General features: G+C 34.1%; 3 protein-coding genes across 8 annotated transcripts; 1 reads left to right on the forward strand and 2 right to left on the reverse strand.

Annotated features, from left to right (window-relative positions):
* Nucleotides 1-673: 673 nt before the first annotated feature.
* LOC126772360 (cytochrome c oxidase assembly protein COX15 homolog) lies at nucleotides 674-6,467 on the reverse strand. 2 transcript variants are annotated; one of them, XM_050492700.1, is made up of 8 exons: nucleotides 6,219-6,467; nucleotides 5,755-5,921; nucleotides 5,246-5,378; nucleotides 3,419-3,551; nucleotides 2,911-3,097; nucleotides 2,559-2,820; nucleotides 2,146-2,414; nucleotides 674-963 (listed from the first exon to the last, which is right to left on the reverse strand). In XM_050492700.1, exons 1-8 carry the CDS (start codon nucleotides 6,226-6,228, stop codon nucleotides 823-825), a joined length of 1,302 nt encoding a protein of 433 aa, XP_050348657.1. In that variant the 5' UTR covers nucleotides 6,229-6,467; the 3' UTR covers nucleotides 674-822. The 2 variants fall into 2 exon arrangements, with proteins under 2 accessions (XP_050348657.1, XP_050348659.1); XM_050492702.1 differs by having other exon boundaries at nucleotides 6,100-6,220.
* A 1,297-nt stretch (nucleotides 6,468-7,764) lies between these two features.
* LOC126772359 (tubulin alpha chain-like) lies at nucleotides 7,765-10,624 on the reverse strand. 5 transcript variants are annotated; one of them, XR_007669651.1, is made up of 6 exons: nucleotides 10,509-10,624; nucleotides 10,236-10,443; nucleotides 9,696-9,847; nucleotides 9,015-9,371; nucleotides 8,188-8,506; nucleotides 7,765-8,040 (listed from the first exon to the last, which is right to left on the reverse strand). XR_007669651.1 is itself a non-coding variant. In XM_050492698.1 (5 exons), exons 1-5 carry the CDS (start codon nucleotides 10,515-10,517, stop codon nucleotides 8,243-8,245), a joined length of 1,311 nt encoding a protein of 436 aa, XP_050348655.1. In that variant the 5' UTR covers nucleotides 10,518-10,624; the 3' UTR covers nucleotides 8,132-8,242. The 5 variants fall into 5 exon arrangements, 2 of the variants coding, with proteins under 2 accessions (XP_050348655.1, XP_050348656.1); XR_007669649.1 differs by having other exon boundaries at nucleotides 9,696-10,168; XR_007669650.1 differs by having other exon boundaries at nucleotides 7,765-8,048; nucleotides 9,696-10,168.
* Nucleotides 10,625-11,136: 512 nt separating this feature from the next.
* On the forward strand, nucleotides 11,137-12,204 carry LOC126772396 (3-oxoacyl-[acyl-carrier-protein] reductase FabG-like). The gene has a single exon (XM_050492759.1). It carries the CDS (start codon nucleotides 11,256-11,258, stop codon nucleotides 12,018-12,020), a length of 765 nt encoding a protein of 254 aa, XP_050348716.1. The 5' UTR covers nucleotides 11,137-11,255; the 3' UTR covers nucleotides 12,021-12,204.
* Nucleotides 12,205-12,628: the final 424 nt, after the last annotated feature.

Genomic DNA, 12,628 nt, shown 5'->3' on the forward strand with positions numbered 1-12,628 from the left:
ATGGGTCTATGAACAACCCACTGACCCATTTGTTACATTCCTGATATGTATTTTATTTATTAAACAAGTAATATTTATTAAAAAAAAGCCTTATGGTACTTTTATAAAATTAAAAAAATGTTAAACATTCCTACTAAGAAAGTTATTCAATTTAAATATTACAAGATTTGCCTGAGTGCGATGATAAAATTATACTATATATATATATTACATATATATATATTACATATATATATTACATATGAATAGAATTAAATGAAAATTTGAATTTCATGAGTCAAATTAAAAATGTTTTGACGTCGAAATACCATCATCAAGTACCAACAGGATATACGTACGTGTATTATTATCACAATTAGTCTTATTAATCTCTTACGTAATAAATACTGATAGATACATAGCCCTCTTATGTACTTTCAAATAGCATAAGATACAATCAAAGACATTAATATGATACCCTTGATAATTACTACTTTTTTTTTATTTTCAAGACCCAACATATTACCAATCAGAATTTCAACAAAGGTAAATAACATTCATCAATTTCCGATTTTACAATTAATAACGAACATTGAGAAAGCTAATTATATAGTTACAAAATATAATGCTATTAAAAGGTAAGATGTTTAATATATACAATAATTATGGATAAATTTTAATAAAATTAAACAAATTAACAAGAAACTACATTTATTACTTATAATAAATAAATTACAATCTGCAATACTGTTCTCGAAACATCAAAGATATTTACACGTATTGATACAATCACAGTACTTCAACTCGATCGACCACCTCGACCACATGCTCGACTGCGACTCCTCACTTGGGGATGTACTTGAGCAGCTTGATCTCGTGCGTGAGCCACACGGCCAGCGTCAGCAGCAGCAGCGAGCCCGCCTGGTGGCTGGCGGCCACCGGCGTCGGCACGTACGTCAGCAGCGTCGTGATACCCAGGCCCACCTGCGGGATGACTTACGTTAATAAATAGTTAATCCGATTCGATCTCATACATCGATATAAACAGAGCAAGATTAGTTTGTTTCGTATCGATTTTTAACACAGCTATAAATATTTCGAACATCTGTTAAATAGTAAGACATCACTCATAGGCAGTTTACGTTTGGTACAGTTCCTACCAATTTAAAGTAGGAACATATGGGTTTAATTATGTGGCGTCCACCACATGTGCATCCCACTAACATACATACTTACACACATATTATAAACATACATAAACACACATCCAAACAGACATACTACACAACACATTCCAACTCAACATAGAATATTGGATTGACGACACAACGGACGATCGAACGTACACAGTGGACAACCGCATTGCTTATCTCCGTTGTGACGTCGTCCTTTGTTCTGTGTTGAGGCCCCGCCTACCGGTGCAAGCGCATTGGAGCGACGGATCTTTTATATTGGCTACGAATGATCCTACCAACGTTTACGACTTACGCATTATTCTACCACCGTCATAACCGTTACTTGCGCTTCAAAATAATACGCTTTGTGTTTAAGTATTGTGCTCGTGTTTATGTGTACATATGTGATCGTCTATGCCTGTATAACGTTATTTCTTCTGTGTGCATATATTGTGTGTATAACGTGTATATAATATACACGTTTATGGACCATCCGCGTGAGTTTCATTTCTTATTATAATATTCTCACAGACCCTAACACACGCATCACTCACCCATAATTATTTAAAAGGCTTATTACTCCCAGTCTCGGATTTATGCCAAGCCTCCGATCTAGGGGCCTCATCCAGCCAAAAATAATAAAATTTTACTCTTACCGCTTCGGAATGTGGGGTTTTAAATGTCAAAACGCCTAGCGGCCTCGGATCTATACGTCTGATTACTCTATGTGTTAATCAGCGCACTTAAGGCAGTGCGAGAACATTCGATCGCTCTCAGTGAGAGTTAGGGCGCCTTCACATTTGCCATAAAGCGCTGCAATCGCGCTGCTATGTTAATCCATATAAATAAAAACGAGCGACAGCAGCGCTACACCCGCGCCGTTACCGCGCATCAGTTCATCGATCGACTAGGGAACATACAACACTAGCGACAGACACTTGCGGCACTTTGCGGCCGAAGGCGCCCTTAAACAAGCATCGTGATCGCCGACCTGCATCCAGGCGACGGCGGCGACGGCGAGCGCCACGCGGCGCGCGGCGGGCGACAGCGGGCGGCGCGCGGCCAGCAGCCCCGCGGCGCTGGCGGCCAGCAGCGTGCTGGTGCCGAGCACGCGGTGGTCGAACTGCACCGTGGTGGGGTTCTCCGTCACGTTGCGGGCGCTCGGGGACAGCGACAGGATGTCGCTCGGGATCCAATCGTCGCCCATCTTCGGGAACGAGTTGTACACGAGGCCCGCGTCGAGGCCGGCCACGAACGCGCCTGAGACCAAGAAAATATTGCAAATGTCCTCGACGGTAATTTTTGAAAATTCATTTTATTTTATTCATGTAAAATATTATAATATTAAAAAATAATGGGACAAGATTTTTTTTTTGAGTGGGTAGATCAACTAAGTCTACTTACCCGAAACGGCAGTGAAGAACACCATGGCTTTGACTGTGTGTGCTAGCGCAGTGAGACTCTTCAACTCCTTAATTCTCTTAAATGTGTAGCCCGAAGGGAAGGGACGAAGCATCCTCAGGGCTCCGGCAACGAGTCCCGAGTACAGAATGAAGGCCAAACTGAGATGAGCGGCCAGACGGTATTGAGACACTCTCGGAACATCCGATGGACCTTGGAATCTGTCTTCGAGACCAGATTTAACCATGTACCACCCCATTAGACCCTGAATGGAAAATTTTGTATGAATTTTGGAATTTGTATTATTTCAAAATTCGAACTGTCACTCGTAATCATAATACTGTTATATACACACTTGCGCGGCCACTAGTGCGCAGTAGGCCGAGACGCGGATCTTCATCGCGCGGTCGAGATACCCGCGCGCCCAGAACCAGGCGGCGGGCGCGAACACCGCGGCGCCGATGGCGCGTCCCCACGTGCGGTGCGCGTACTCCATGTACCAGATCCACTTGAACTCTGACAGCGTCATGTTCATGTTTTTGCTGGACACCCACGGAGGTTAATATTAGAATTGAATTTGATTGAAATGTACCGCTAATATTGAATTTGTAGGGTTTCGGACATGTGATTGACATTTAGATATTTCATAACGATGTCTGGCTTAGATCTATTTCAAAATGAGATGTTTAAAGCAAAAACAAACGAGGAATATCACATCATTTTAAGTATTTTTGAAAAACACTTCGGCAATGTCTACACTCAAAGGTAGGCTTACCGGAAGATGTGGACCTCGCCAGATCCTCCCAGAACTTCCGGTCAGTTGTTACCACATTAAGTACATTGATTATGAAATGTATACTTACTATTTGTATTCTGGGTACTGCTTGTATTTCTCAAATTCAGACTGCCATTCTTCTTCACTTCTAGGAAGCTTCTCACCTAGCAGCTTCCATGTTACCATTGACAGACCAGACTCTGTTAAACGTGTCACTCCACCTTTTAGAAAAACAGTCGGCATGTTATTGCTAGGACCAAAATCATTTGTTTTCTGATTTATTAAATTCAAGAAACTAAATTTTTGGAAATTATTAAAAAAAACATAGTATGCAAAAATCATCAGTATTGTCTACTAGCCAATGCATTACAATGCCTCTTTAATTATCGTTCATTTTGTTTCTCTAATTTAATAACATTCTAGAATGCTCACTGTTGTTTACAATCAAGCAAATCTATATTCATATAACTTGGAGTTGATTAAGAGGGTTAATCTTAAGAACTACATGACTGATATGAAAAAAATCTTATATAAAAGATAATTCATTTATTACAGAAGGACTTTATAATTGTACATATATATAACAACACTTAGAAGAATAGCTGTAACCATAAAACGGCAACCAACTGTATATGTGTCTGTAACACGTAAATATATTGCAAATTTAAAGCACTATATTATTATGCAACCCATATTCCATATCCCGAAAGCTAATTAAAAAAATATAGGAAGAAATAATTAAAAAAAAATAGAAAAAAGTATTTTATAATATAAAAATGAATTCGCCATCCTACTGAGGTATGAGGTATGAGGTATTGCTTGTTTATTTTTGTATGAATCTGACAAACAAACAGGATATATAGAAAGCATGTGTAGCAATATATATTAAACATTTTTAAATTTGTTGGTCTGATGCCTTTCTAAGGTAACACTCCCAAAACTATCAACAACTATTGACAAGTGATTTCCTATGAAATATGCAAAATAAAATAAAAAAAATATGAGAATTCTTAGAAATATAGACCATATATTTATGGGTTGTGAATTAAGTATAAGCAAGATAATGATTTGATAAAATAAAAAAAAAATGACAGTCACATTAGATATTTTTATTCCAATATGAAGATTCCATCAAGCTATACCCTAAATACTATTATTTTTAACATATCTGATATCCATTACATTAATTATATAAGTATCTGAATTTACTTGCTGTCATAAATTCTGAGAACAAATAAATGTAAATTCATTTTATACTAGTACAGAATTAAACCTCATTATTTTTATTTGACATTCATAAAAATAACTTAATATGACCAATGAAAAAAATTAACAAACAATATCTTTCAATTTAAATATTTTGAATTAAATTTACTTATAAAATAAAATGTGAGATATTGTTTAAAAATCCTTAAAAAAAGATCTAAACATACTTGGTCACATATAAAATTATTATCACCTAATGTAACAAATGTACAGAGTTTTAGTATAATAATGCAATTAATTATGAAGACTAGACAAGAAACCGATCTATTATAATAATATACTATTACTATTAACTACATTTTTAATAAATTAATTTTTATTATAAAATAATAACTCTCTTTACTATTGACAAGACTAAATTCAATTATAAAACTTGAATATTTTACACTACAATAACAACCAAACAGATAATAAATTATCTTAAAAAATTAATGCATTTCCTAAATGTTTGAAAAATCTTTCTTTATACTACCTATCTCAATCACACCCTAGAAATTTACAAATGAATCTTACAATTTCATAATCTAAAAAAAATCAAAGAGGAAAATAAAGATTTGATATAACTATTTGCTGCCATTAGTGGTATTCACAATAATATTAATTATATAACAGATAGAAAACAGTAGTGTCAAGTATCCTGCAACCATACCTAGTACTACAGCTGTAAACACCATCCCACTGCAGCCAAGAAGCCAATAGCCCACTGCCTTGGTTTGCTTTGGGTTTGGTGATGATGAGCAGAATCTTGCAACAATTCCATTTGATTTTATCAGGTTGCGTAGCTGGAAATAGAGTTGATTTCAATTACTTAAAGTTATAACAATTATTACTTGATAGACTTTAAAATAGAATAATAATATCCTGGGACATTTTTCACACACCATCTGATCCCAAATTAAGCTTGTACAGAGCTTGTACTATGGAAACCAGACAACTGATATACTACATATACTATTTTTATTTTGTAAATACATACTTATACAGATAATTACACCCAGACTCAGGACAAACAGACTTGTTCATGCACACAAATATATGTCCTGGGTGGGAATCGAACCTACAACCTGCGGCATGAAAGGCAAGCATCCACCAACCATGCAACCGGCTCGACATAAGTTTGTGTAAGGGTAATAATCTTTAGATAAAGAGAATACTTACTGCAAATCCTTTATTAAATCCATTGTTATGTTTGATAGTTCTAACAGAGGTGATCAACTGTCTTGATACCAAATGGCTATGTACACTCGTGTTTGACCAAAGCAGCTTACTTGGAGCAACTTTTAATGTCTGAATACAACGACATCCTTGTGTTAACCACATTGTCACTGAAACAGTTATTTATATTTATAAATAAAAAAGAGGTTATACTAATGTTTTGTAGCTAAGTACTTAATTTATCATTATAGTTAAGTTGATATGGAGTCAGAATGTAACCGATAAGGATAATTTTATTCATAATAGTAATCAAACTTTTTATCGATTAAATAAATAATTCAACCTTACCGCGAATGAGTTTCGGTGTTCACACAAATTATTGTAAATTTTATATAAAATATTCAAAGTAGTACCATAAATAAATACGAAGTAAACAAAAAAAAATGTAATGAATTAAAGATATTTACTATTTAACATCCAAATAAAAGATTAAAATATTTATAATATTACGAAATGCCTAAGTAGTCTTATTTTATTTTTTTTGCCCAACTTGATGCAACTTTTATGTCCGAAGTCTGCACTCCCTCTCCAATCCGAATTCACAAACATTCGAATTTCGGAATAGTCGGAATTCGGAATTCCGCTTAACTGTCATTAATTGTCAATGTCAAAAATAATTATTATGTTATTATATTTATATGTTATATTCCAATAATGAATTCATTTCCTATTTATTGTAATGACGTTGTTTTAGAGAACCAGTGTTTCACTTTATTTCTAGTTTTCTGTTTCTACCAAAGAGTATAGAACCAGGTTTCAAAATGAGACGATTAGACGAGTGGCTTTGTGTTATTTTACATTAAGTACTATTCGATTCGATTCTGATTCTGTAATCGGAAGCCAAGATTATATCAAGATCGATGTCGTAAACAAAGAATTTAAGATGCTGTCTTACGTTTTTTTGTTTCGTGCAAATGCACAAACAGCACCGCTAAAGTAAAAGAAAACGAAGGAACGTCATTTATTATTAAGTGTAGAATTTAGTAAGTAGCTAATATATTTTTTACATTTTAATTTCGTTTAATGGTATCTCTGTAACAGCCTGTCTCAGTTACAAATCACAATAAAAAATATTATTGATACCAAAGCAATATTGGCATTAAGCATTTGTCATATTATGAAGTAAAAATATTTTTTACTTAGATAAATTTCATTCTTTTGTAGATTTCATATTTTCAGGTTTAATGAAACTTATTAATATCATTAACTTACTATTTACAAAAAAATGTTCCGAGTAGTTTAAAGAAAAAAAATACATAGACTAAAAAATTCTGTAGTTCTTTTTATTCAAAAAACAGAAAATTGTGATATGTTAAAAAATAACCGTAATAGACCTTTTGAAATCCATCATGAAATACATAAGTTATAAATAAATACTTTATTGAAATAATGGTAATTACTAACTGCCTCCTTGATCTAGTGGCTATATAAGTCATAATTAAGTTAATCAAGAAATTCTCAATAGCTGTGCTGTGTTTGAAAGTTGCTAGTGTTTACACACATACTTTTCTAGGTACCTCCCGTACGAGTAAAACGTGGAGTCTACACTTAATTCTCTCTTGTTGCTTCGGAATACCGTTCCATAGGGTTATGAGAGAGTTTATAGAAAATGCATCTGAATTTTAGCACACTTTCGTGCAGATCGGATTTCGGGGAGGGTATCCGGAGCTACATTTCACAGTGGCCTCCAGAACTCTAAATTCGGTTCTGCTTTCGTGCATAATATTTCCCGTAAAATTGACTAGTCTCTGTTGTGAGTCATTGCGCCGTGAAAATCCATAAAAGAACGTCAACGTGAATGTATCTACATTTTTTTTACAATTTCGAGTCTTTATTTAAGATCTCGAAATCTAGCGCAAACGCAAATATAAGTATATAATATAATAAATTCAAAAAAACATTTATTCATCTATTGTGTGCCTTTCATCAATAATATATATTAAGTCTCACTTAATACATAGTTATCAGGTTATAAATTTTGCAAATAACCTTCTCCTGCAGTATGAGTTATACTGTCGAAATAACTATATTATACTAGAAGAGCTGAATTCCAATTAGTTAACAGTCTTATTGTTTTAACGCTGTTGTTATAATGAGTTCTGTATTTTAGCGTCTCATCTTTTCATTTGTCATATGTCAGTATAATCCGTAATTTATAAAAAAAGTCTCTATTGTTACGCGTTATAATATCCAGTCATGTATAAGTTATGGGTTTTCGGTATGGGATATCTGAAACGCTAATAATTATTATTACTAATAAACTCAAAAAAATCACACAAAAAGTAAACGTTTAGGTAGGTACTTTTAATTTGTGAGGTGATTCAGTCCAATTACAAAACAATCTTTCATGTAAAGACAAAAATTTAAAACATATACCTACTACATCTTCAAAAAAATAGTTGAGCTTAGACTTTACGAAGTTGATATGCTATTAAGTCTCAGTTTCCAATTCTCTATAATCATTTGATAACGCCTTAATGTTTTCTATTGCATTTTTAAATTCTCTTTCCTCTAATCCTTCACCAACGTAGTGATGTACAAAAGCGCGTTTTGCGTACATTAAAGAAAATTTCTTGCAAAGACGCTCCCAAGCTACACGTACAGCTGACGAGTTGGATACCATTACAACTGCTCTTTGCATTGCAGCTAAGTCACCACCTGGGACAGTTGTTGGCGGTTGAAAATTGACACCAATCTGCAATATTGTAAAAATGTAATTGTTTAAACTAAACGTTTTTGATGTCTAATATTTCTGAATAAAATTTAAAGTTATAATTAATTTTAGCCTCTATATGTATTTTAATAATGAGACATTTTTTTTTATAATATAGGACGGACGGAGATAGGCGGACGAGCATATGGGCCACCTGATGGTAAGTGGTCACCAACACCCATAGACATTGGCATGTAAGAAATGTAAACCATCGCTTACATCACCAATGCGCCACCAACCTTGGGAACTAAGATGTTTTGTCCCTTGTGCCTGTAATTACACTGGCTCACTTACCCTTCAAACCGGAACACAACAATACCAAGTATTGCTGTTTTGCGGTAGAATATCTGATGAGTGGGTAGTACCTAATTAGACGAGCTTGCACAAAGCTCTACCACCACTACATTTAATTAGTTGTTATTTTTTGCGAACGTGTATATGATTTACATATTATGTTCTATTGAAATTAAGTTCAGACATAAATCCAAACCTTAAATCCCGTCGGCGACCAAGGCACAAACCTTATAGATCGTAAACTTTTGATGTGAGTAATAGTTGAATTTATATCATTCGGATTAATATCTCCTCTGAATAATAAACAACAAGACATGTAACTTCCATTTCTCGGGTCACACTTGATCATTTGATTGGAAGGTTCGAAACAGGACATCATCAACTGTTGCGTGGTCATTGTTTCGTGCATCGATCGAGATGGTGGAACGAATGGAGCGAACGTAACTAATGGATAATGGATTCTTGGATAGGGTATTAAATTTGTTCTGAATTCTACCAATTCGACATTCAAGGAACCTTCAAATCTCAAAGATGTCGTCATACAGGATACTACCTATAGAAATAATGAAAGATTATTTTGGTTCGTATGGAATAATAATTATATATTAAGAAAAAATATCTAGAAATGTACTCTCAATATATTCTATGCACGTAGGTTCTTACAAGCATTTTGAAGCAATTTAGTGTGATTAAATTAACTTAAAATATATTCGCTATAGTAAATATATTGCTTAACGACTGCAAATACTTCTACTTCTTTAAAAATCTCATGATAGAAGTTTTTTAGCTTTGTGGAATACTTAGTCTTCTCAATGCAGTATGACGTCTATGGGATAATACTTTTATATTTACGATATAAATATTCGAGGTTCTTTACCTGGGCAATAAGTCTGTTTAAATTTGTGTAGGTAGGACGCGGTACATCTAAAAGGCGGGCCAAAATGTCATACAAAGCTTCATTATCAAAAATAAAGCATACATCTTCAGTATCCATACATGCATGCGTAGTGAAAACAGCATTATAAGGTTCTACAATAATTGGTGATATTTTAGGAGCTGGATATATAGCAAATTCGATCTTTGAGAGTTTTTTGTAATCCCTTGTCAGTCCATCCAGTAAAAGTGCTGTAAATCCCGATCCAGTTCCACCACCAAAAGACCGAAATATTATGAAGCCTTGCAAGCAATTACAATCTTCAGCTATTAATCGAATTCGGTGTAATACTAAATCAATCATTTCACTTCCTATACTGAAATAGCCTCTTGCAAAATTACTAGCTGCGTCTTCCTTACCGGTAATTAAGGATGTAGGGTGAAATAGTCTACGATATGTTCCCGTCCTTATTTCATCTAAATAAAAAATATTGAATAATATAATGACCACTACATATTATATATTAGTTAATTATGAAAATACCTATTGGTGTAGGTTCCAAATCAACCATGACAACTCTTGGAACAACTTTGCCACTCCCAGTTGGGTTAAAAAATGCTTCAGAACTTCTATCTTGTGAGTGCACTAGTATACCGTCAGGTCTAATGCCATGTTCGAGACAATATAATTCCCAACAAGCGTTACCAACTTGAACACCAGCTTGACCAATATGAATGTGTATTACTTCTTTCTGTCAATTTTTTAATCATTATATTACAGTATTAATTCGAAGACATAGTAGTAATTCGAACTCACAATTGCCATTACTCTTGTATCACTGAAAATTTAGAAAAATAATGTGATATATTTTTATTGATTATTTTACATATTTCGTGTAAATGGTAATATTTTTGACAGGTTTTAAAGTACACTTGACTCCCTGTCAATGGCTTACATATATTTTTTGAAAATCGGTTTGGTCTTGCGTAGCTATTTCCAAGGCTTCGCATGTAAGTATTTCGTTACATAGTTTTTTGTCCTCATTATCATTTATTATCGCTATAATAAATATGAATCTACTACATTCACATCATTATACTAGAAAATAATGAATAGTAGTCGAATGTACCTTAACAATCGACTACTATATACAATTTTTGAGTGTAATTCAAATTGTTAGTTGTTGCTATTGTATGTACTCTGCATTTTTGCGCTGCTTTAGGACACCTACGATAGTCTGCGGATTGGCCGTAGAACACAACTCATAGGTTCATATGGATCGAATTCGCTTAAATTTTTTATTTAAGAAATTAAAATATAATGTGATAGTCGACATTAAATTTAAAAATTAAAAATGTTTAAAAAAAATAGATATTTGGCTGTTTGGTGCCATACCTTTGCGATTCATTTTAAATAATAATTTGACATTGACATAATGTGAAGGAATATGTAAATAAGTTTCTTTTTTGCATAATTTTAGCTGTTATCTATTTTTATATTAGATAAGGGTCTACTGTAGAGCCAATACTTTAGAGTGTCTGTAAACTAGAGCTTGAAATAAAAATGAATTTCGCCGGAAAAGTCGTAATTGTTACTGGCGCTAGTTCAGGAATCGGTGCTGCAACCGCTGTGTTCTTATCAAAACTGGGCGCCAAGTTATCATTGACTGGGCGAAATGTAGACAACTTGCAAAAGGTCAATAAGGACTGTGAAAAATCAACAGCCACTTTTGTCGTTCAGGCTGATTTAACTAAAGAGAATGATATTGAAAAAATAGTTAAAAATACAGTCGATCATTACGGGCAGATCGATGTTTTGATCAACAATGCCGGCATTATCGAGACGGGAACTATCGAGAACACGACTTTAGCTCAATATGACCGTCTGATGAACACAAACGTGCGTTCAATTTACTATTTAACAATGTTAGCTGTTCCACATTTACTTAAAACTAAGGGCAATATTGTAAATGTGTCCAGCGTGAATGGAATTCGATCATTTCCTGGAGTCTTAGCTTATAATATATCCAAAGCTTCAGTTGACCAGTTTACGAGGTGTGTGGCATTAGAACTAGCCGCTAAAGGGGTAAGAGTAAATTGCGTCAATCCTGGAGTGATTTTGACTGAGCTTCAAAAACGAGGAGGTCTCAGTGATGAGCAATATGCAGCATTTTTAGAGAGGACGAAAGAAACCCATGCTTTAGGCAGGCCTGGGAAACCTGATGAGGTGGCTGCAACCATTGCATTTTTGGCTAGTGACTTAGCCAGCAATATAACTGGTGCAAGTCTACCCGTTGATGGTGGTCGCCATGCAATGTGTCCTCGTTAAAAACCGTTATGTTGAGTACTTTATCTATAAGTACAATGTGGGATAAATGAATATGAAATTCTACGGAATTAAACCATGTGCCTTAATTATTTTTTTATTATAACACTTTAGATTTATATTTTATAGCAAGTTTTTTGCATTTTTGTTTTTGTTTTGCATTTAATAAAGTTTTCAAAGTTTAAAGTTTGTGTTATTATTTATTTGTATTTCTAATAATTAAGATTTTATATTTAGAAAAAGAGTAAAAGTTATATACAATCTAGTTTTTTTTTACTCTATTTACTACTTACTTTATATATAGATAATAGATAAAAATATATAAAATATATATAATATCTATGAAGCCGAGATGGCCCTGTGGTAAGAACGCGTGAATCTTAACCGATGATCGTGGGTTCAAACCTGGGCAAGCACCACTGAATTTTCATGTGTTTAATTTGTGATTATAATTCATCTCGTGTGTTACGGTGAAGGAAAACATCGTGAGGAAACCTGCATGTGTCTAATTTCACTGAAATTCTGCCACATGTGAATTCTACCAACCCGCATTGGAGCAGCGTGGTGGAATAAGCTCCAAACCTTCTCTTCAAAAAGAGGAGAGGAGGCCT

This window comes from Nymphalis io, chromosome 12 (genome assembly GCF_905147045.1).
Source record: "Nymphalis io chromosome 12, ilAglIoxx1.1, whole genome shotgun sequence".
Classification (NCBI taxonomy): Eukaryota; Metazoa; Arthropoda; class Insecta; order Lepidoptera; family Nymphalidae; genus Nymphalis; species Nymphalis io.